The following is a 21176-nucleotide window of genomic DNA, read 5'->3' on the forward strand; positions in this document are numbered from 1 at the left end:
GGGAGGGGGCTGCTTGGGGAGGGGAAGGGCAATGCACAGCCCTCAGCATGCAGCAAGGGTGCTCTGCAGCCCCCCCCAAACCTCAGCTGCTCCTTCCCGCCCTGCAGACCAAAGCAGCCACCTCCAAAACTTGTCTGCTCCCGTCCAGTGACAAGCCCTGGTGACATTGCCACCAGATGGCACCAAATAAGCCAGCCTTGTGGGGACACGCGTGGCTTGGGGCCACCACGACCAGCAGGCACAGCCTGCCTTCACCCTGCTCCCTCGCCCCCATCTCCACCAGCACAGCCTGGGATTATTTGCACCAGTTATAATTTTATTTGATTAAAGCAGTGTCTGACAAGGCAAACTCCCACTGCTTGTTTACGTGCTGATGGAAAATTAAATGATTAAAATTGGGTGTTTGCATTTTGCTGGAAACTATTAGAAGGTAATGAGTCTGGCCGCGTCCCGGAGGCTTTTTGTGTCAATATAACTGCAGGCTCAGACTTTGCTGCTCTGTGCCTGTGAGAGGAGTGTCGGTCACTCCTAATAATGTTGTACAAGTGGTTTTAAATATTAAGAGCCCATTTCCTTTATTTGCATTTTAGGGGTATTCAAATTACATAGCAGTTATTTGAAAGACAAGGTGAATTATTCCACTAAAGCTTTTCCTGAACCCGCTTGCCATTCCCCCCAGTCCTTCCCCGGCACAAAGGACAGCACAGCTCCCCTAGCCCCCTGCCTTGCTCTAAGAGCACTAAGAATTGTGAAGTTTGGGTCAAAATTCCATGTGCTAAAGGGGTTGGTGCTTTGCAGCATGGGGCTGAGATGTAGATATACATGTACAGCCATGGAGAAGTGCCCAGGGCATGGCTGGCAGGGATGCTGCGCTGGGCATTTTGTGCCACCTGCTCTGCTCTGTACCCAGCATCCTGGTTGCACCCAAGCACCAAGATCATGAGCTCAGCGCAGATTAAAACCCTCCATTTTGCACTTTGCTGGGGTTTCACGCGGATTTCTGGAATCCAAGGACTTTGAGCATGCTTGGATGGGGCAGAGTTAAGTTTATCCTACAGAGCCAGCCACACACCCATCTTCTAGTCCTTTCCAGCCTTTTCCCCATTCTAGAAAGGGGATCGGAGGTGTCCCAGCCCATGCAGGTGAGCAGGCAGGATGGGCAGCTGCCCACAGAGCCTCCCATGCACACAGGGCTTGAAGGAGCATCCCTGCACCCTGTGCATGCACCCATCCAGGTATGCAAAAGCGTGTCAGGGCATGTGTTTGCACATGAGAGTGTGCACCAACCCAGCACCACGACATCCCCGCAGGGCTACTCTAGCACCAGACAGAGCTGGCTGGGGAGCAGCGTGCCCCTCAGCACGCCCCCTGCACCCCACCCTGGATCAGTCCTGTCTGCACCCCCACTTCCCAAAGCCTTTGGACATCGGGTTTCCAGCTCAGCTGCATCCAAAGCGCAGGCAAGAGGACTCCGCGGCCCCCCCAGTGCATGCCCCTGGGCACAGCTGGAGGGGGTCCCAGGGCTCCAAGGGGTGCAGATAAGAGGGTGCAGGGGACCGGGCCATGGCAGTGCCAGGCTGGGTGTCCCCCCCATGCTGCTCCTGGCAGCCAGCCCTGTGCGTGGGGAGGGGGAGCAGAGGGTGGAGCCTGCACACGGCCAGACCCGGGAGCTGTGACATTCAGTCCGGCAGAGAGAAGGAGCCGTGGGCGCTGGGCAGAGCTGGGGGGACACTGGGAGCAGGTCAGGGCCACCTTCGGGGACCAAGCACCCCCTGAGGGAAAGTGGCTTGAAGGGACCTGGGTACAGGACAGGGCTGGGAAGGAGCAGGGAGAGCAGGGGCACCCCTGGGAGCTGGGGTCCCCCCAGTGCTCAGGGCCATGCAGAAGGATCTGGGCTGGCCCCAGCCCCTTGGGGACTGAGCTGGGACACCCACAGACCGGGCAGCACGGGGCTGTCTCCAGCCATGGGGTGCCGTGGCAGCTCCCCGGCTCCTGCACGCTGCTGCTCCTGCTGCTCGCACTCCCGATGCTTTGGGTAAGTGTCCCCAGGGAGGACGGGGATGGGGAGGTCAGGGGGGCAGTGAGAGTGGCGGGCCCCTGCCTGTGATGACCACCTCGGGGCCCACCAACCCGGGGGAGCGGAGCACCCGCAGTCCTGGTGGGGTGGGTGACCCCACAGGGTCAGGTGTCCCCAGCGTGTTCCTGTCCCCATCCACATCCCTCCCACTACCTGTTCCCATCCCAGCCAGCTGGCAGTGGGGACACCAAGCTGCACCTGCTTTCACAGGAGCTTCGGGGGGAGGGTTTGCTGAAAGGCAGTAGGGACAGGCAGGGAGGGAGGTGACAATGGCAGCACCCTGAGGCTGTGACACCAGGTCCACCAGCAAAGCTCAGGATGGAATGAGATGGTCCAGGGCATCCCCAAGGAGGAAAACCCCGTGTGTCCTGCAGGGTGGCTCCCAGTAACACCATGCTCCCCACGGACTTTGGGTGACTTGGGGGCCAGTGGAGGGGAAAAGAAAGCAAAAAGGAAGGGAACAGAAAGCGAAAAGAAAGGGAAAAGAAAGAGAAAAGAAAGGGAAAAGAAAGAGAAAAGAAAGGGAAAGGAAGGGGAAACGAAAGGGGTGGAAGAGGAAAGGAAAGGAAAGGAAAGGAAAGGAAAGGAAAGGAAAGGAAAGGAAAGGAAAGGAAAGGAAAGGAAAGGAAAGGAAAGGAAAGGAAAGGAAAGGAAAGGAAAGGAAAGGAAAGGAAAGGAAAGGAAAGGAAAGGAAAGGAAAGGAAAGGAAAGGAAAGGAAAGGAAAGGAAAGGAAAGGAGGAAAGGAAAAGAAAAGAAAAGAAAAGAAAAGAAAAGAAAAGAAAAGAAAAGAAAAGAAAAGAAAAGAAAAGAAAAGAAAAGAAAAGAAAAGAAAAGAAAAGAAAAGAAAAGAAAAGAAAAGAAAAGAAAAGAAAAGAAAAAGAAAGAGAAAGGTGTCAGAGGGTGCTTTGGGGCTTTATTAGGAGAGTGATGGCATCAGCTCATTTCTCACATGGGGAAACTGGGGCACGGCGCAGGGTTGGCTCTGAAGGGAGCACAGTCCCGTACCTGCTGTGGTGCTCCAAAGTCCTGTGAGCTTTCTCAGTGTTTTGCACAATGGCCACCGCCAAAATGCATTTTGCAGGCCAGGAATTTCCTTGCATATTTTGCATTCAGCAGCAAAAGGAAACAAAACTTCCTGGAGGAGGTGAAGGGACTGCAAGAAGCAGCCTGGACAGGGCAGGGAGGACAGGGCTTTAATTCCCATTTGGTCCATTTGCCCATCCTCATGCATCCCCTGCATTTTTGGGAGCCACAGGGTGTGCTTTTCACTGTCTCATCACTTCTGCTAACAAAACCAAAACCTTGAAGGAGGAGGGCGGGGGAAGGATTAGCCATGCCTGAATAGGTGTTTTTTTAAATCTTTAATTACATGGTTCTCTTGCATCTGTCCTGCTGATGGGGTCAGCCCCTCTCTTTTTAAAGCCTCTGCACAGCGTGTGCATCTGGGCAGAGCGGTGCCCTTAAGCATCACTTGCTTTTGGAGGGAATTAGAAATAATTGCGGCGGTTCTTTATGATGTTTACAAGTCAAACAGTAGAAAGCTAAGGAAATGTCAGGGTCTGAAAGCACAGCTACGTAGATAGGCTCTCCTGGGGCTGGCTGCAGTAGAAATAGTGAATATCAGCTGGTTTCCTTCCTAGTCAGGCTTTTTAATGCCCGGCGTCCTGCCGTCTGTGCATTCCCTCCCCAAGGTGCGAGCAACGCATCCCGACTGCTCTGTCGTCCTCTATTTCCAAGAGCAAGAGGCTGAGTGCTTGGAGATTATCAAGAGTGAAAGCCGAAATCCAGCCGCCCCCACCGCCCACGGGCAGCAAGGTGAGCGCAGCCCTCCCCACACGCAAGCACATTTTCCTAGGGACAAAGGGGAGGATGTGCTATGGGGGGCTTTGGATGAGAGTCTATGGTAGAGGGGTTGCAGCATCCTTGGAGAACCCCAAAATGTGCTGCTGCAGGGAAATGGGGGCTGAGATGGCACCTGGGGGGGTACGGGTGGGCAGGGAGCTGCAAACAGCCACAGGGGCTGAGGCCACCCACATTGCATATGGCACATGCAATAAAAGGATGGCATAGTTCTGCCCCAAACAGATCGTCCTGCCCTGGATCTGCCCCAGACCGAAGTACAGGCATTGGGCATGGGCACCGCAGAGTCCTGGTCCCTGCCACAAGCATCGCACAGCACGGCGCCCCTTCTTGTCTTGCTAATTCAGTTAGTTTCAGTGCAAAACATGTTTTGAGCAACTTAATTTTTACATATCCGGGACTTTTAAACTGATTAACTAATTGAAGAAAGAAAAAAAAATAAGAAAGAAAAAAAGGAAAAAAAATAAAGTGCTGCTTTTGTACATTACTTTTTTTTTAACTGCATTTCAATTTCCATCCAAGAGCAGCTTGGCTCAAATTCTGGATAAAAATTATCACCTAGTGAATAAGAAATGCGTCATTCAATGGATCTCATCTAATACAAATGTAAAAATGAAGCATCTCAATAAATGCATGTTAAAGTGCATAATTGCTTAAGTAACTGTGCAGAGATATAACGTATCCTCCTGCTTAGCAGGGAAAAGCCAAGTTGATTGGAAAAGGTCCATTGTGCAGCCCAGATCGTGCCAGCCAAGGAGAAAGAATCGCACTCTAGGAAAATAACCAAGAGGCACGATTAATTAAATTCAGTGTTTAATACCAAGTTTCCTGCTTGGCTGCAGCCTCCACTGCCCACCTGAACTGAATTTATCCCTTCCCTTTGCTTGTTGGTGCCACCATGGGGAGTGTCCTGCTGAGAGCTGGCATAAAGTGCTGGGGGGATGCTGTCCTGGACATGGTAGCAATATAGCGAGGACCAGGACAGGGACCTGAAGCTTCAGCATCATGCTGGGGAACCCAGCTTGAAACCTGCTTAGAGATCACTTTTGCAGTGCTTTTTCTTCCACGTACGTGGTACTTGTGGTGTTCACTGCAGTGAGGTATTTGGAAAGAAACCACCACCCAGCAAGGCTTCTGCAGATCTCCAGATGCCAGTCGGAGCAGCACAAAATAGGGCACCAACCCTGGCACAGCCGCATACAATTAACCAGTGGAAATGCTGAGCTGCAACTTCCCATCAAACGGCATTTTGATGGAAAAAGCTCCTTTCTGCCAAATCAAGAAGAACACCATGAGGATAGTGTTTTGCTCAGGGAAGTTTCAAAATCTGATGAACTATGGTGCTTTGGGGCAAGCCAAACCACAGCCGTGTGCTTTGGCTGGTGGCAGCCTGGGGACAGCATGCGGAAGTGGTGGCTCCTGGGGACAGTGTGGGGACACCAAAGCCACAGCAACCTCCTGCAGGCATAGGCAGGTTTGCAGAGATTCGCTGCTGGTTTTTCTGCTCAGTTTTTTGCTCTGTCCCTGCAGAAGTTGCCTCCGTCACCTCTTCTCCATGGGAACATTTTGCCCATTCTCCGCAGCGCTTAGAAATGCGGTGTTTTGATTTTGTGTTTTTTTTGTTTGTTTGTTTGCTTGCTTGTTTTGTTTTGTTTGTTTGTTTGTTTTGTTTTGTTTTGTTTTGGATTCTGCAACAGCCCAGGCAAACAGAGTGGGAAGAGGGATTTAAACCTTTCCCCCTGATCCCAGCACCTTTATTCCCTGCAGAGCTCCTCTGGTTCCTGACCAGGCATCTCACAGCTCTCACCACTGCATACAGCAAAAGATGCCTTTATACAGTGGGGCAGACACATCCAGATGCTCTGCACCAACTCCTAAAAACAAAGCAACCCCTCTCAGCAACAGTCCCAGCAGATGACAAATGAAGACATACCTCAGTGCTGTAATGCCAGCCCTGCAAAGCCCTCCAAGCCTGGCCAGATACTCCCAGCCCACCTCGCTGAAATCAGAGAAAACTAATTAGATGTGTCTGAGTCCCCGTTCCCTGGCTGGGAATAGCTGTGGCTCCGGGTTAATAATGTGTATCTCCAAGGTTAATCACATACGTGTGCAAGGAGGGGAGCTGTCCTGGACGTGTGTGTCTGTGTGTCTGTTAGCGCTGCAGCACTAATTCTTCAAGGCCCTGCATCTCCTCCACTGTGCTCCTTTCCAAAGTGATCTGAGAGTCATTTAAACCCTGGATTAGTGCTAAAGAGGGGAGCACAATGTGGCTTAGCTAATTATCCTCCAGCAAGTCTAGTGGTGCTTTCTCCTTTCTTTCTCCTTCCTCCCCTCTCTCTGCCTCATCCCCTCCTCTGTCCTGGCAACTTTTTTGCAAGTTCTTAGAGGAAGGAGCACTTCTGGTGGCCCTGCTGCTCCTGGTGTGATGAGAGCCTCCCCAAGGGCATCCCATATAGAAATGAGGCTTCTGACTCCTCCAGGACCCTCCAAATCCTCCCCTGTCGCATCCCCTTCACCAGACAGGATTTACAGGGGTGGCACTTTGCGCCCTCCTTGCAGTAGAAATTCAGCTCAGGAAACCTGCATTATTTCAGGTGCCACCAGGGAGTTCCCAGCCCTTCCCTGCACCCCTTGGGTTGTTCCCAGAACTGGGATGCTCCCGGTTCCTGCCAGGTACAGCAAGACATGGTGACGGCCAGCCGGTCCCCGCTCTCCCATTACAGCCACGCCATGTTTTTATGGGGCTGGGGGCTGTCACCTCCCAGCACGTCCCCTGATCATCCCGTCCCTTTCCAGGCTGCCAGACGGCGTGGGACGGAGTAAGCTGCTGGCCAGCTGTGCCCGTTGGTCAATCCCAAGCCGTCGCCTGTCCTGACATCCTCCACGTGTTCAAGAAGTCCAAAGGTGCGGGGCTCTGAACCCAGCCCCAGATGCTCATCCCCACTCGCACGGATCCTGATGCCTCCCTAGCCCTTTCCTCCAGTCCCACAGCTCCTGTCCCTTCCTAAAACTCGATGCAAAACACAACCCAAGGAGGGGGGGTGGGTGAAAGCAGAGACACAGGGTGCTGCCACACCAGGGATATCCCCAAGCCCTCTCATCACCCAATGGATACTTTCCCTTTTGGGCAGAGCATTTGGGGGGCATTATCCTCCAGCCTGTGTGGCACTGGGCCAGTCCCCCAGCTGCTTGGTGCACTCCTTTCCACATCTGCAGACTGGACTAATGCACCTGACATGCTCAGTACTGCCCCGAGCCGCACTGGTGAAAAATATAGCACAGAATCATGATTATTTCAGGGCCAGAGCAGGCGCTGCTGCCATGGGAGCAGCTGCCTCCATCCATCTCGGAGGCAATGAAGTGCAAAGGAAAGCACCTGAATGGCAACCAGGTGCTCCCTTGGCTGGGTGTAATTGAAAAGGTGATGGAGGGTTGGTGAATGCTTGCATTAGGGGAAAAATGAAGAAAAAAAAAGCTTAGGGGAAGCTTGATGAATGGAGAAGTCCCCATCCGCCCTTCCTTCCCTCCCACTGTGGGTAGTGACGCTGGTTTTTGTGCCCTGCCCTGCCAGCACAGCACTGATGGGATGTGCTCGTGCTCCTGTAGTGCCCACCGCCCCCTGCTGCCAGTGCCACCACGCTGGTGGACGTCCTCATGGGAAGTGATTTAGGCACCATCCCGGAGTTCAAAGTGTGGGTGGACATTTTGGGGGTGCTGGTGCAGAAGCCAGGGCTGGCATGAGGGGCGATGGTGCTCTTGTGAGGTCCTGTCCTGCCACTGCAGTGCTAATCCAGAGGAACTGCACCGAGGCAGGATGGAGCCTCCCCAGCCCACCCTACTACAACGCCTGCGAGCTGGAGGACATCAGGAGTGGCAACGACACTGAGGCCAAGGCAAGTGGGTCCCATGCTGTTGGGGTTATTTTGGTGGCCTCATCCTTGTCACCTGTGGGGATCAGAGCTTGTCTGCATGGTTGCAAAAGGCAAAGGATTCACCATCTCCCTGCCCATGGCAGATGAGACCCCCAGCCTGTGCCACCTCATTCGTTTGGTGCTTTCCCTTCCAGAAAGGCTACTTCGTCACCATGAAGGTGCTTTACACCTGCGGCTACTCCACATCCCTGGCAGCCCTGTTCCTGGCCATTGGCATATTCTCCTGCTTCAGGTAGGGCTCGACACTGGCTGCTCTGTGAGCTGGACCTGGAGGCAAACCGTGAGCAGAGGATGGCTGCTCTCCACCTCTCCCCTCCCGGTGCTGCCAGCACCATCCCTGCACCACGGATGACCAGGGACAGACAGACATAAAACCCTCAGGCTGCCCTTTCTTCTCCTGCCTGGACACGGTGCATCTCTTCCACCCATAGGAAGCTGCACTGCACCAGGAACTCCATCCACATCCACTTCTTCACCTCCTTCATCCTGCGTGGGGCTGCCGTGTTCATCAAGGATGCTGTCCTCTTCTCAGACGAGTCCGTTGACCACTGCACAATGTCAACGGTGAGGTGCTGAGCCTTGCACAGGCACTGCGTGTGCTGGTCTGGAAGGGTCTGGCTGCATTTGCAGCAGATTTAGCACTGCAAAGAGGGACACAGAGGCTGTGAGGATCTCTGGAAAAGACTCAGTGGACCCTGGGAGGTTCACAACAGCTTAGCTGGATGGGTCCTGTCTGTGAGAGAACATGTTCTTGCCCTCAAAGCCATCTCTGGTCTCCAGCAGAGCTGTAGCTCTGCACAACCCCAACAGAGCTCATGTGCACACAAACCTTGCAGCTCCAGATGTGTAGGTTTGGGGTTGCCAATAAGAACAGAAAGGACACAGATACGACATCAAGGACACCCACAAATACAGGTTTCTAAAGGTCCTACGATAACTGCATAGTCCATGGGCCAACCTGTGCGAGGTGCCAGGCTGGAGCATTGCAGCATCCCTGGGGCTGCACTAGAAGGGCACCACGGGTCTCCTTAAGCAGGCAGACGGGAGGCCAGCTGTCCCCTGTATCCTCGGGATGGGGTCTGCCTCCCAGCCAGCACCACTGAGCTTTTCTCCTCCCAATCCTCGCAGGTGAACTGCAAAGCAGCCATCGCCTTCTTCCAGTACTCGGTCCTGGCTAACTTCTACTGGCTGCTGGTGGAGGGCATGTACCTGCAGACCCTCCTGCTGCTCACCTTCACCTCCGACAAGAGTTACATCTGGTGGTACATCCTCATCGGCTGGGGTGAGTGTGCCCTCCCCAGCACATCTGCCCCTTCCAGTGAGGTCCCAGCAGTGCAGAACCAGGCAATCACTGATCCCAAGATCATCACTGATCCCCAGCCATCACCCAGATGGCTCCACTGGTACCAGACGTAGAGACTTCACAGCACCTGCTGCCCACCCATCCTGTATGTGATCGGGATGGGGCACAGGCAAATCCTTCCCACTCCCCTCCTGTATCTGGGGGCTGCAAACAGCCGTCCCAAGAGCCAGGTTGGGTGTAGGAGCTGGCAGGAGGGTGGCCAGGAGGTGACACACACACATACAGGTGCAGCACCATCAGTGGCCACCATCCCATTCTAAAACTTGAAGGAACCCTCCTGCCACCTCCAGGGCCTCAGGCCTGGCTCTGACATAGGTTTGGAGGGACAAGGGATGGAAGGAAGGTGCCCAGAGCCCTGGGGTGATGCCACAACCCTGCCCGGGTCCTTTCCTTGCAGGTGTCCCCATGCTGACGGTGTGCGTGTGGGTGGCCACCAGGCTGCAGTACGACAACCATGGGTAAGTGCAGACACCCCTCTTCTTCCTCTGGGCCAGCTTGACCATGTGTCCCCTGTGCAAGTCCAAGGGGACAAACCTCTTGTGTATGAGGCTCAGGAGGGGAGAACTGGGGCAGCAATTTATTTTAATGCTTGTTCTATTTTCTGGTGGGGCACAAAGACACCCATGCCAATGGGGTGAGGGGCTGGGACCTGGGCTAAAAGGGAGCGGGTGGGTTTGTTCTCCTCTCCCACAGCTGCTGGGATGACTACACCAGCCGGTTCTGGTGGGTGATCAAGGCTCCCATCCTCCTGGCCATATTTGTGAGTATGTCCCCACTGCAAGCATCCCAGGGGGCCTAGATGGATGCGGGGACCCAGCTGGGGCTCTGTGCAGATCCTGAGCCAAGGCTTCCATGGCAGGTGAACTTCCTCATCTTCCTCAACGTTACCAGGATGTTAGCACAGAAGATAAGGTCCCCAGACATCAGCAAAAACTATAAGCAGCAGTACATGTGGGTACATAGCTCAAGCAAAGGGCAGCTCCTCTCACCCTGCTATTCAGGAGGCCCCGGGGCTCCCCGAAGGAAGGACCATCCCCGGGGCCCCCGGGCTGCTGTGACCACCCACACTCAGCCCCACTCACGCCATCCCTCTCTGCAGGAGGCTGACCAAGTCCACGCTGCTCCTGATCCCCCTCTTCGGGGTGCACTACGTGGTGTTCGCGCTCTTCCCCGAACACATTGGCGTGGATGCCCGGTTGTACTTTGAGCTGGTCCTCGGCTCCTACCAGGTGCAGATGGGGGAGATGGGCAGGTGAAATCCCAAGGTACCCATTCCATCCCATCCCATCCCATCCCATCCCATCCCATCCCATCCCATCCCATCCCATCCCATCCCATCACACCAGGAGCCCACAGGATGTGCTGCTGGGGCTTGCATTCAATCCCATACCTGTGCTGCCCTCAGTAAGAGGCACAGTGGGTGCTAAATGTAGGTAGCAGATGAGCATAGAGGGGTCTGGCCCCTTCTCTTGGGTGGAACATGTTCTTTCTGTGCTTTTCAGGGGTTCCTGGTCGCTCTGCTCTACTGCTTCCTGAACGGGGAGGTGAGTGTCACCCCCATGGCATGCACAGCACCCACCCCTGAGCACCACTGATTTGCACGTGGGCACACAGACACCCCCAGGGGCTCACTCCAATGTGCATCACATGTGTGCAGCCGTGCCTGTGTGCGCACATGGGCACACAGACAGGCACAGGGTCTCCTCTTTCTTGCACTCCGACTCCACCCTTGGTTGGGGTGCAGCTCCCACCCCTCTGCAGAGTGATGGTGGTGCCCCTGGAGCCAGCACCAGTCCATGCTGTCGCTTCAGGTCCAGGCTGAGATCAAGAGGAACTGGGGCAAGTGGCAGTCGTCCATGGAGAGCAACGTCTTCAACCTGGCCACCCAAGACTTCACAGCATGACAAGGATGGCGTCTGGGGGGAAATTTCTCCCTGTGGATGGTGGTGGTGGTGCGGCTCCATGAGTACAGCCCCAAGAACCACAGTAAAAGGGGATTTGTAGGTTCTGGGTCTTGCGCCTTCAGAGGCTGATGTGAGCAGCCCATGGGGAAAGGCTCTGCCCACTTGGGTGCTGGTGTCTGTGGAGGCTTCTTACTGATACGTGCTGGGGTCTCACCTACCCAGAGCTCTACTTGCAATTCACTCAGCAAGGCAAAGCATGCTTCTCCTCCTTTTCTGCCCTGGGGCTGGCTAGGAAACACACATATTTTAAAAAGGACACCTGGCATTTTTCGTTTGTCACCAGAATGGAAACTGAAGTGGCCCCAGTGCTGAAGGGATTTACCAATGTTTTTCCCCCTCCCTCGTTTATTTACAAAATCATTTCCCTTAGGGGAAGATGCCTAAACATAGTCCCTGGCAGCCATCCTGGGGGTGGGAGAAGCAAATACAAAGACAAACCAAACCCAACAGCTCTACAATCCCCCAATGCTCCCATTACTCGCGTTCTCCCCATAATTCTGAGATGTTTCCCCTACTCCCATGCCAGTCACTTCGGCCACTCAGTGCCCAGCACCAGCACCAGAGGGATGGGATGGTTTGCCAGGAACTGGTGGGCATTTGCCGATAAAATCTTATTCTGTAATCCAGCACTGCTTTTCAGAGGCTTGTTTGCTGCACAAACCCAGACCACAAACTCAGTGCCAAGCTTGCTAGCTGATGGAAACCCTGCCATCAATGGTAACACCTGGAAATACCTCTGGAGAACGAACATCTGTTTTCTGTATGTCTGGTAAAGTGTCCAGGCTCTGGGCGAGGGACAAGGGATGGAGAGGACACAGCAGGACCGCAGGAGGGATGCAGCTGGGCTGGGCTGGGGGTGCCAGTGTGCCATGTCCTGCAGGCATCAGCTCTGCCCGGCGTCCCCTCCAGTCAGAGTCACCCCCATGCCACAGCCTGTCCCATTTGCCCCACAAGCAACCCTCGCTTGCCCCACGCTAAGCTCCTGCCTTAGCAAACGGCATCTCCAGTAGCAAGAAAGGCCTCGGATGCCCTTTCCCAAACCTCCCCCAGCCGTGCTGCTTTCCTGAGACCCGAGCCATCCGATCTCATCAGAGCCTCTCAAGCTTCCCGGGTTGTAATTTCTCCACGTAGCCACATGTCCTTCCTTAAATAAAACCCACGTACTGGCCCCTTTCCAGACTACCGGATCTCCAGAGATCCTGCCTGCTCTCACGAAGAGGCATTGAGAAGGAAGCAGAGCCCCAGACCTGATTTAAGGTGAGATGGAGGATGCTCTGTTAACCAGCCCCACGGGCCAGCAGCATCCTGCCTCGCCGGCCAGGAAACCTCCTGAGGGGTACAGCAGCTGCCAAATAAATGCCTGCCTGCAGCTGCCAAGAGACCGCAGGTGAATAAACATCCCTCTCCATCATTAGCAAGGAAGATGAGGGCAGGGAGAGGAGGGAGACAGATTGCACCAGGGCTGGGGATGCTCGGAGGGAATGTCACCATTGCCATAAAGCTTTGAAAAGCACTGGCTTTTGCATGCATTTGCAGCCGTGGATGGGCCCTTTTTGGTGCTAAACCTGCACCCCAAATGTCCCTCTGGGGCTTGCTGGGCATCGAATCTATGGCATCCCAGAGCACAGTGGTGCCCACAAAGGCAGGGCTCCACCTTAGCGGGGGGGGGGGGTGGGGGGGGGGGCTGATGTGACCCTGCCGCAGAGACTTTGTGATAGGTTTGCAAAAAGTTTGCAAAGGTTTTGTGTCTCTACCTGCATCGTGCCCTATAACTTCGGATTTGGGGCGGCTGTCCTCCGGCTCAGTGGGGCCACGGAGTGGGGTGTCGCAGGAAGCGGCCACCCATCGCCCACCCGTAGCCCACCGTGCCCTGGGGGTGCGGCCGGGGGGGTGCTGGGTGGGGGGGGGGTGTTTTGTCTGGAGCCGGTGGGTGGCACTACGGCCCCGTTCCGCGGGCACTGACACCGGATCCCCGGGACAGCCCCGAAGGCAGCAGCGGCCCCGCAGCCGCCCTTTGGCAAGCTCGGCTGGGGACCCCGGGCTCCAGCACCAAGGGACCCTACAGGCAGGAAGGTAAGGGGCCTCGCCGCTTCGGGGGAGCAGGCAGCCAAGCCCACACATGTCCCAAGGCTTCAGCAAGATTTGGGACCCTTCTGCGCACCCCTCTTCGCAGCGACGGGGCTGGGGGAAGCTGTGCCTTTGCCTGTAGCTTCTTCCCCTGCTCGCATCCCTGGATCTGCCATGGGATGCCAGGCTGCACTGCTTGGGCATGCCAGGGTGCCCCACAAGGTGCCCATGCTGAGGGTGCCCCCAGTGCTTCACCCGCTTCTTCATCCCTGCTCTGGGATGTGCCCAGTTCTGTGGTGTGGGGACTTTGCCCTGCTGCTGCAAGTGCCCCTTCCCCATGGGTTGGATCCTGCCAAAGCTCAGCCCCGCAGATTCCCACAGAGGCAGCAAGGATCTGGTGGTACAGGAGGGTCAGGATGCACCCAGCACCAGCTGCTTGGGGGGAGCTGCAAGCGAAAGCACCTCAAACACCCAGGCACTGCCCTTATCCCACCCTGTCACCCCAAAGGCACTTCTGCTGCTGGTTTTGCACCCACATTAGTGTCACGGGCACCCCAGGCACCTCAAGCTCCCGTTCTGGTTGCAGAGATGCAGCCAATCTATGCAGGCAGAGCTGTGCTCTCCTGCATGCCCAGTGCCCTGCTGGGCACCCCAGGGTGCCCCCAGCTTCCTAGAACATATCCTGGAGCTTCCACCTTTGTATGCCCCCCACCAAGTTTGCTCTAGGCTGTATGCAAAGCAAAACACCCCATGCAGCTTGTAGGGGCTTCCCGGTGCTGACAAGGTTGGGCTCAAGGCATCTGAGGGCTGGGAAGCTGACGGAACCACCAGGCATCCCCCAAATACCCTGCTACAGCCAAGAGGGCAAGCGGAAAGTCCCCAGAGCCACAGAGGGGGGATGGCCCTGTCCCTGCCCTCCACCACCAGATGCACTGGTTGTAGCAAACTCCTCAGAGCAAAGCCAGGGCTCTTCACCACCTCCTTCCTCTGGCTTTGGCTGCTCACTGATTTTGGGAAACTCACTGCTGGGTGATTTAGGACAAGGCGAGCATCAGAAGGGTGGCACAGAACTGAGAGGTAATGGTGAGTCCCCTCTGGAACAGGCTGGGTGGTCGATGCACCCCAAAAGGGATGAACCTTGTGAGATGAGCACAGACACCCCTGCACCTTCCTCCCTGCCCTGGGTGCCCGCTGTGTCCCCCATTCATCCCCCCAAAACATGCAAAGAGCACCCAAAAGCCCTATCATGCAAGGCAGAGCAAGATTCCCTTTAACACTGTCCCTGATTTGGGTATGACCTGCAGGTCTGGCACAGCATGCAGCAGGGGACACGGAGACACAAGACGTGATGGTGCTGAAGCAGGGCAAGCCCAGCACTGCAGCCATCATGGGGTGGACGTGGTCCTGGGCACAGTCCAGGGCATGGTCCTGGGCACCCTGCTCTGGGTGGCAGCAGGGGTTGGAGCAGAGGGACCCAGAGGTCCCTGCCAGCCTCGAGCACTTGGCACTGTGGTTTGTGGGGTGCTGCTGGTGCTGTGGTTCTGTGGGGCTCGTGTGGGGCAGGAGCTGGAGCCCCCAGAGCAGAGAGGAGGAGCTGAGGCCAGTGCTGGGTGCTGTGTGGCTGCAGTAATGCTGCCAAAGGGCTGCAGATGATGTTGGCAGTGGGGTTGGCACCGTGTCCCGTCCCCCTGTCCCGTCCTCCCCCTCGCCTTGCAGTTGTCCCGCTGCACTTTCCAATTGCGCGTCACTTTTGGGAGAGGTGAGGAGGTGCTGGCCGGGGTCCCTCGCCACCTCCCCATGCCCAATTTGGGGCTAGAGCAAGCCCGAGGCCACCTCAACATCTGGCACATCCTGCTGCGCTGCTGGGGACATGCTGGGTGGCCACGTCCCCAGCTCGGGGCATGGCCGGCTGGCTGTGGAGCACGGGGGGGGGGTCCGCCGGGCGATGCAGACGCCGCCACCCCCTTGATTGGCGCTGCCGGGGACGAATGCCACAGCTGAGACGTTGGAGGCTACCTGAAGGACCCTGCATGTCCTCAGGTTTCACTCATGACCATCTGACAGCAGCAGCAGCTGCTCTGCCAACAGGCACTCTCGGAGCCAAAGCCTCCAGGAGTCGAAGGAGAAGGAAAATCTGGCCCCGAAAGGTCTCTCCTTGGGATTTTGCTCTTTTCACCCAACGGTAAGTGCCGGATCCAGCCCTGGGACAATGCCAGGCCACCGGGCAGGGGCTTGGATGTCCCCAGGTTTCTCTTTCTGGCAGTGCAAGCTAGTGACGGGGTTTCACTGTGGGGACAGCGAAGCCCCCGCAGTCGTCACCATTTCAGAAACTCGGTATTCTGGGGGTTTGGGGTTTTGATCCCCCTGTGCCAAAAACAGTCAGAAGCAGGGGGTAGAGTCCCTAGAAAAGGGCCAGCAGGGTGTGGGGACATGGGTGTCAGCAGCCACCGGAGCTTTGGCAGCGTTATGGGATGAGAGGGGCGGTGGGGGGAGGTGACAGGCCACCCATTTGCGAGTCGCCGGCCAGAGGAAGAAAGCAGTGGGCACGGCTGAAAAGTCACAAGTCGCCTTTCTCCTGGCTTCTCCTGGAGATCTAAATATAAACCTCGGCCTGGCCAAGCCAAGGTTGCAGGAAAGGTCTGTGCAGTGCCTCGCAGTGTCCCCTTTCGGGAAGGCTCCTGTCCCCACAGGGAGGCGGGACGCAAAGGGACTCCTCTGCTGTGATACCGGGGCCGCCACGGTGCAAGGCCATGGCCCCCATCAGCACACAAACCGGCAGCACCAAGGTGCGACTCCGCTCAGTTTTGGGGTGCACCCCTGCAGCCCTACTGTACGGGGCTCCCATTGCTCATGGGACCACTTTGAAACCCCAGTCTCATTTTGGGTTCAATCCAGAGGCATATAGTCACCCCAGTCCCCCCACACCCATCCCACTTGTCTGGATCTGGGGCTGATCTGCAGAGCAAGGTCTGCAGGAAAAGGCAAGCATTTCCTCCCCGCCCACCCCGTCACAAGGGGCTGCAGCGAGCAAAACATGCTGCAAAACATTTAATAGTAGACATGGCAGATGAGCATCACTTGCATAAAACCCTAGGGACAACAGGATATGACCAGTCAGTCCTCAGCTTTACAGGAAAGGTCCTGCACCTGAGGTTGAACGACCAAGGCTGTGAGCTTCTCCAGTCCATGCTAGGAAAATGCCTGATGTAGCAACAGTTCACGGGGACAGGGCACGTTTATGGGAACTGGGTAGAGCACACAGTGTCCTGCTTTGACTCGGCCATGCTAATATTTGCACAGCACTTGCTGTTTTCCGTGCTGCAGTGTGTACGTAAGTGTCTGGTGAGCATCACCCAGGGCAAAGGGACCCCGTGGAGTGGGTTCATCTCCCGTGGGGAAACTTTGCTGGATTTGGGGTAGGAGAGAAACAGGCAGCAGGGAATGATGCCCTGAGCAGCACTGCCTCTGTGTTCAGCAGGTTGGGCTAATGAGGTTGTTTTGTTTGGGGACAGGAAGGAGATCCTTTGGTGTAGATGAGGAAAGAGGAATATATATATATATATATATATATATATATAAATATATATATACATATACATATACATATACATACATATATAGGAGGTATGGGGGTCTGATGGGGGAAAATGGGGGAAAATGGGCATCCTGTGGGATGCTGCAGACACCCCAATATTGCAAACGCCACATGAGCACCAGCCTGGGAACCTGCTCCCAGCACCACTCACCGGTGACCCCGGCATTTTGGCTGCCTGCACACCCGCAGGCAGCAGCGCGGCGCTGAGGTCCCCTGGTGAAGATGGGGGTCCCCGAGCCCACCTCCACCCTCCCTTCCCCCCCACCGTCCCCTCTCTGCCTTCATTGCCGCCATGCTCAGATCTTTTCTGAGGCTGACATGGGAGCTGCTGGCAGGGCCGGGAGGGAGGAGCAGGGCTTGGATGTCACCCGAGTGCCAGCAGTGGGCAGGGGGCAAGCGCAGGGTCCCCGCTTTAACCCTTCCCAAGCCTGCACCACGGCCAAATACCCCAAATAAACCCCAGCGGCCACCCATCCCTGGTCTCCCCTGTCACCGACCCCCTTGGGATGAGGTGACAGCCCTGCTCCCCTCTCCGGGCAGGACAGGGTTAGCGCGAGTTGCTGCAGGATGTTGCAACCTCCTATTTCCATCTGCGGCCAGGAGAATATCCGAGGACTTCACAGCTTCCAGCCTATGCGTGTGCCACCCCCACCTCCAAGTACACCGAGGTACCCTTGGGGGTAAAAAGGCATTAAAGTGCCCGTGTTCAAGTAAATCCAGGTCAATAGCGACTGGTGAATATAATAAAATTAATTTCCACGCGGTTCATGATGCCAGGTGTGGGAGCAGAGGCAGCTCTGTGGGGGCAGATGGAAGGGGAGAAGTGGTGCAGGTGCCCTGTGCTATCGCAAGGGTTGCATGAGACCCTGAGCAAGACAGGAAAGCAAAAATCTGCCATGCTTTCTTCCATTTTTGGGTGGGTTAGGAGAAATGGCTGGATAGGGTTGGTCTACGTGAATCCCATGTGGGGAAGGGCAGAGCAGGGGCTCAGCCGTGGTCCCAGGGGCTGGTGGTGGCATGCCGAGCACCACGACTTTGGCTCCCCAAAGCCAGCTGGGGAGGACAGGGACCCCTTCGTGAGCAGCTGGCGAGCAGCACCCTGGCTGCATGTGCAGGTGGCAGGTGGCATGCAGGGCAATGTATCATGTCCTCCAAGCAAAGCTGGGGAGTCCTTGTCCCACAGTGCACCCCGAGGCAGCAAAGAAAAGATCTCACCTGCAAATCCAGCCTTTGGTGCATGCAGCTGTACCAGCGATGCCGGCACTGCTTTAACAGGCGGTGAGAGACCTCAGCTGGTCCACGCCAGGCTGGGGGACCGCAGTGACGCCGAGGAGCAGAAACTGGCTGCAGCATCGCTGTCTGTCTGTCCTGACTTGGCAAAGGCATTTGTAAGCACCAGCCTCGCTTGTTTTCCAAGGGCAGCTTTCCACAGACCAAGCCCTTTTGCTCAACTTCGGGCAAATCACAGCCTGCAGCACTTCACCCAGCTCCCCAGCATGATGGATGCTGCTTGGAAGCATCCTGCATTCCTGCATTGCCAAATATACTGAGTGGAGGGTAAAAAAATATGTTGGGGACAACAAGCAGCACTGGGAGGGTGATGTTCATGGGGACCATCAAAAACCTCAGTAATGCATAGTTTAATGCTGGCAAAAGAGGGATTATTTTCTTTCTTGCTCTCCAAACCTGCCGAGCCTGCCACCATTTGAAAGCAGAGCAGGGGAAAGGGTTTGTGTTATTCTTTTAATTTGTTTTACTGGTGTTACTTGCTTGTAATTAAGCCTTAACATCAGCTCCCTTTAAAGCAGGGCAGCCTAAGAACTGTGAGCTCACAGTGGGCTGAGAAACACAGCAGCAGAGGAGACATGGTGACCCACAGCAGGGTCGGACAAATCGTTTGCTTGCAGAAGAAAAACTTGGAGACTTCGCATATCTTCCAGATAGGCTTTGCAAAGTAGTTACAGCCAAGCATTAAGGCATGACCATATATCTGGGGATAGTAAACATCAGACTCTTAAATAGCATGTTATCGTCTTACAGAAAGGAACATAAACTTGTTTATAAAATGGCTAATTTCGTCTGGCACAACTGAGCAGTGTTTATCCTAGTTGCTGCTAGAAACTCATATAATCTCAAACACACTAATGCAGCTCCAGGCCGTGCTCTGCGTGGCGTTAAATCATCCATGCGCGTGACTTAAAGCAAAGCTCTCCACCCCCAGTGCTATCCCTGGGCAAAGAAAAACCATTTCACTTCAGATTTTTCTCAATTTTACCCACTGTTTTTTCCAAATCTCAGGGAAAATACAGTGGGAAGTAAACACCCTGCAGGACTTTCTCAAGCTGTGACATCCCTAAAACCATTCCTGAAGGTGTTTTTTTTTTTTGTCTCCAATCATCAAGCTTTGCAACAAGGAGCCATGCCACCCTTTGCACTCAGACATCCCCAAAAAAAGCTTAAATGTCCCCAAGCTGAAACAAAACCCACGGCAGCCGATGGCTTCGCCACCCTTGCACACAGCTCCTGACTCCCCCTGCGTCCCAGCCTGAACCAAGCAGGGTTTAGGAATGCTTAAATGTGGCCCTTCTGCCATACCCCATGGTCCCTCCACTGAGCACAGTGGTGTAATGAGGTGTGAAAGGCAGCAGGGGACAAGGACATAGAAACCTCGGGTATTTAATCCTCGTAAAGTCTGTGGCCATATAAATGCTGTTGTGACAGCATGGAGCATCCATGTCCTTGGGCTTGATCTGAGTCAAATAGGTTTTTGTGGGACAGCAGTGGGTATCCCAGCCCATGGGATTTTATTTTTTAAAGTTAAACCCTGGATTAACGCACACAGGGTTGGAGAGGGGAGCGGCTATGTGGGTCTGAGCACACGGGATGCCCACCTGCTGATTCAGAGCCTTCCATCTCCAGCCCGTGGGCAATGCGCATCCTTGCCTTACAAGCTCCATTTGCAGCAGATTTTGTGGCTGAGAACCTGTCCCCAAGCCATGACTCATCCCCGAGCCCATTGCTCCCAACTGGGCCCAGCTGCATCAGCCGCCTCACCCCAACTTCCTCACAGGGATAAATGAGTAAGGGGTGGGTAGGGCTGGCTTATCCTGCTTGCAGGCAGCTGCTGGGTGCTCAGCTGGTGGAAGTGAGGTCTCCTGTGAGGTTTTGAGTTGCAGGCAATGAGGAGGGTGGTGCTGCAGGGTTGGGCACATGGGGGGCTTGGGTTGTGTGCATGGCAGGGTCTGGGGTCTGCTTTCAATCTCACCCAGCCCTTGAGTTGCTGGGTGCTGGTGTATCTCCCCATGTGTTAACTTCTCAGCTACTGTAGCAGCAGGGGGGCTGTTAGAGCTCTCCTGGACCTGGCTTTGGTGCATGTGCTAATTGTTCTCCTGTTAATCCCTGCTGCAGGGTGTGCTCCCAGTGTTATGCACGGCGAGCACTTGGCAGAGCATTGCCTTGGTGAGTGAAGCTGATTTACACTTGTTGGTGAGTGGTTGTTTCCCATCTTGGACTTATGGCTCTATCAGCCTCTTTTGAGGTCTTTCCAGAATGCTTCTTATTAAAGAGGATGACAACTGACAGCAGACCTGTGGACAGGTGAGGACAGGTTCTCCAGACCCCAATCAATGACTTTGCTGTGGCACAGCAGATCATCATAGGGTTCCTGTGTTGTGGACATCCCTAGAGATGGACCCTCATGGCAATGGTGCCTCCACTTGAGATGCCCCACTCCTATCTCTGTGCCTTAACTTGGGTGCCTGGTCCTGAGCACGAGGGAGAACCAGTGCATCCCTCTGGGCTTAGCAGGCTGGTTCTAAGGTACAGGGAGCTCTGGCATTGCAGGTGCTCTCCAAAAACAATGCCCTAGGAGATGGGCTGAGCAGTTCTGTGTCACCTGCAGCCACCTGTCCATGCACAGGCCCACATAGCGGTCAAGAAACTCCTTCCCCTCTTCCTCAGCCCCCAGAAGGCTATTTTCTGTGCAGGGGTGAAGTGCCAGCTTTGGACAGAGTGGCTGTCCAAGCACTCTGACTGCTCACCCTGTTACCCTTTTGTCTGCCTTGATTATCCAGGACCAATTACACAGCATCTCTGGTAGCTTCCAAACCGCCCCTGTTATTTTGGGGGCTGACTTATTTTTGTGGCCTCAGAACAGCAGAAAATATCAGAAGAAACTGAGTTTCCATCAAGGCAAAGACTGCATGAAGCTGTTCCCAGTTGCCTGCTGGTACTTGGTGATGCTGAACTGGAGGTGAGATGCTTCTCAGTGGTGACCCATGGTGTTGGACATGGGCAACGTGTCCAAAAACAACACCC

At 55.1% G+C, this 21176-nt stretch overlaps 2 protein-coding genes across 6 annotated transcripts in view; both read left to right on the forward strand.

Annotated features, from left to right (window-relative positions):
• Positions 1–1680: 1680 nt before the first annotated feature.
• On the forward strand, positions 1681–12732 carry LOC311423112 (vasoactive intestinal polypeptide receptor 1-like). 3 transcript variants are annotated; one of them, XM_084496734.1, is made up of 13 exons: positions 1681–2035; positions 3770–3893; positions 6735–6842; positions 7722–7835; positions 8009–8102; positions 8302–8434; positions 8999–9152; positions 9631–9691; positions 9927–9993; positions 10093–10184; positions 10333–10462; positions 10736–10777; positions 11045–12732. In XM_084496734.1, exons 1-13 carry the CDS (start codon positions 2027–2029, stop codon positions 11135–11137), a joined length of 1221 nt encoding a protein of 406 aa, XP_084352860.1. In that variant the 5' UTR covers positions 1681–2026; the 3' UTR covers positions 11138–12732. The 3 variants fall into 3 exon arrangements, with proteins under 3 accessions (XP_084352860.1, XP_084352859.1, XP_084352861.1); XM_084496733.1 differs by lacking the exon at positions 1681–2035 and having other exon boundaries at positions 3309–3893; XM_084496735.1 differs by lacking the exons at positions 1681–2035; positions 9927–9993; positions 10093–10184 and having other exon boundaries at positions 3309–3893.
• A 476-nt stretch (positions 12733–13208) lies between these two features.
• The window catches only part of SCN4A (sodium voltage-gated channel alpha subunit 4), a 46574-nt gene continuing 38606 nt past the window's right edge, over positions 13209–21176 (forward strand). For 2 of the 3 annotated variants that reach the window (XM_084496730.1, XM_084496731.1), the window contains exon 1: positions 15062–15446. The gene's annotated coding sequence lies outside the window, so the exon portion shown is untranslated. Of the gene's footprint in view, positions 13271–15061; positions 15447–21176 lie in introns of those variants that run through there. The other variant, XM_084496732.1, reaches the window with a different exon arrangement.

Source organism: Aythya ferina (assembly GCF_964211825.1).
Source record: "Aythya ferina genome assembly, chromosome: 23".
Classification (NCBI taxonomy): Eukaryota; Metazoa; Chordata; class Aves; order Anseriformes; family Anatidae; genus Aythya; species Aythya ferina.

Excerpts from the sequence above, each read along its gene's own strand:
- LOC311423112 (XM_084496733.1), top strand. The coding sequence starts at position 3,731 with ATGCCCGGCGTCCTGCCGTCTGTGCATTCCCTCCCCAAGGTGCGAGCA. Across the intron at positions 8,435-8,998 it reads ACCACTGCACAATGTCAACG|GTGAACTGCAAAGCAGCCAT; the intron begins GTGAGGTGCTGA and ends CAATCCTCGCAG. Across the intron at positions 9,994-10,092 it reads CCATCCTCCTGGCCATATTT|GTGAACTTCCTCATCTTCCT; the intron begins GTGAGTATGTCC and ends CTTCCATGGCAG.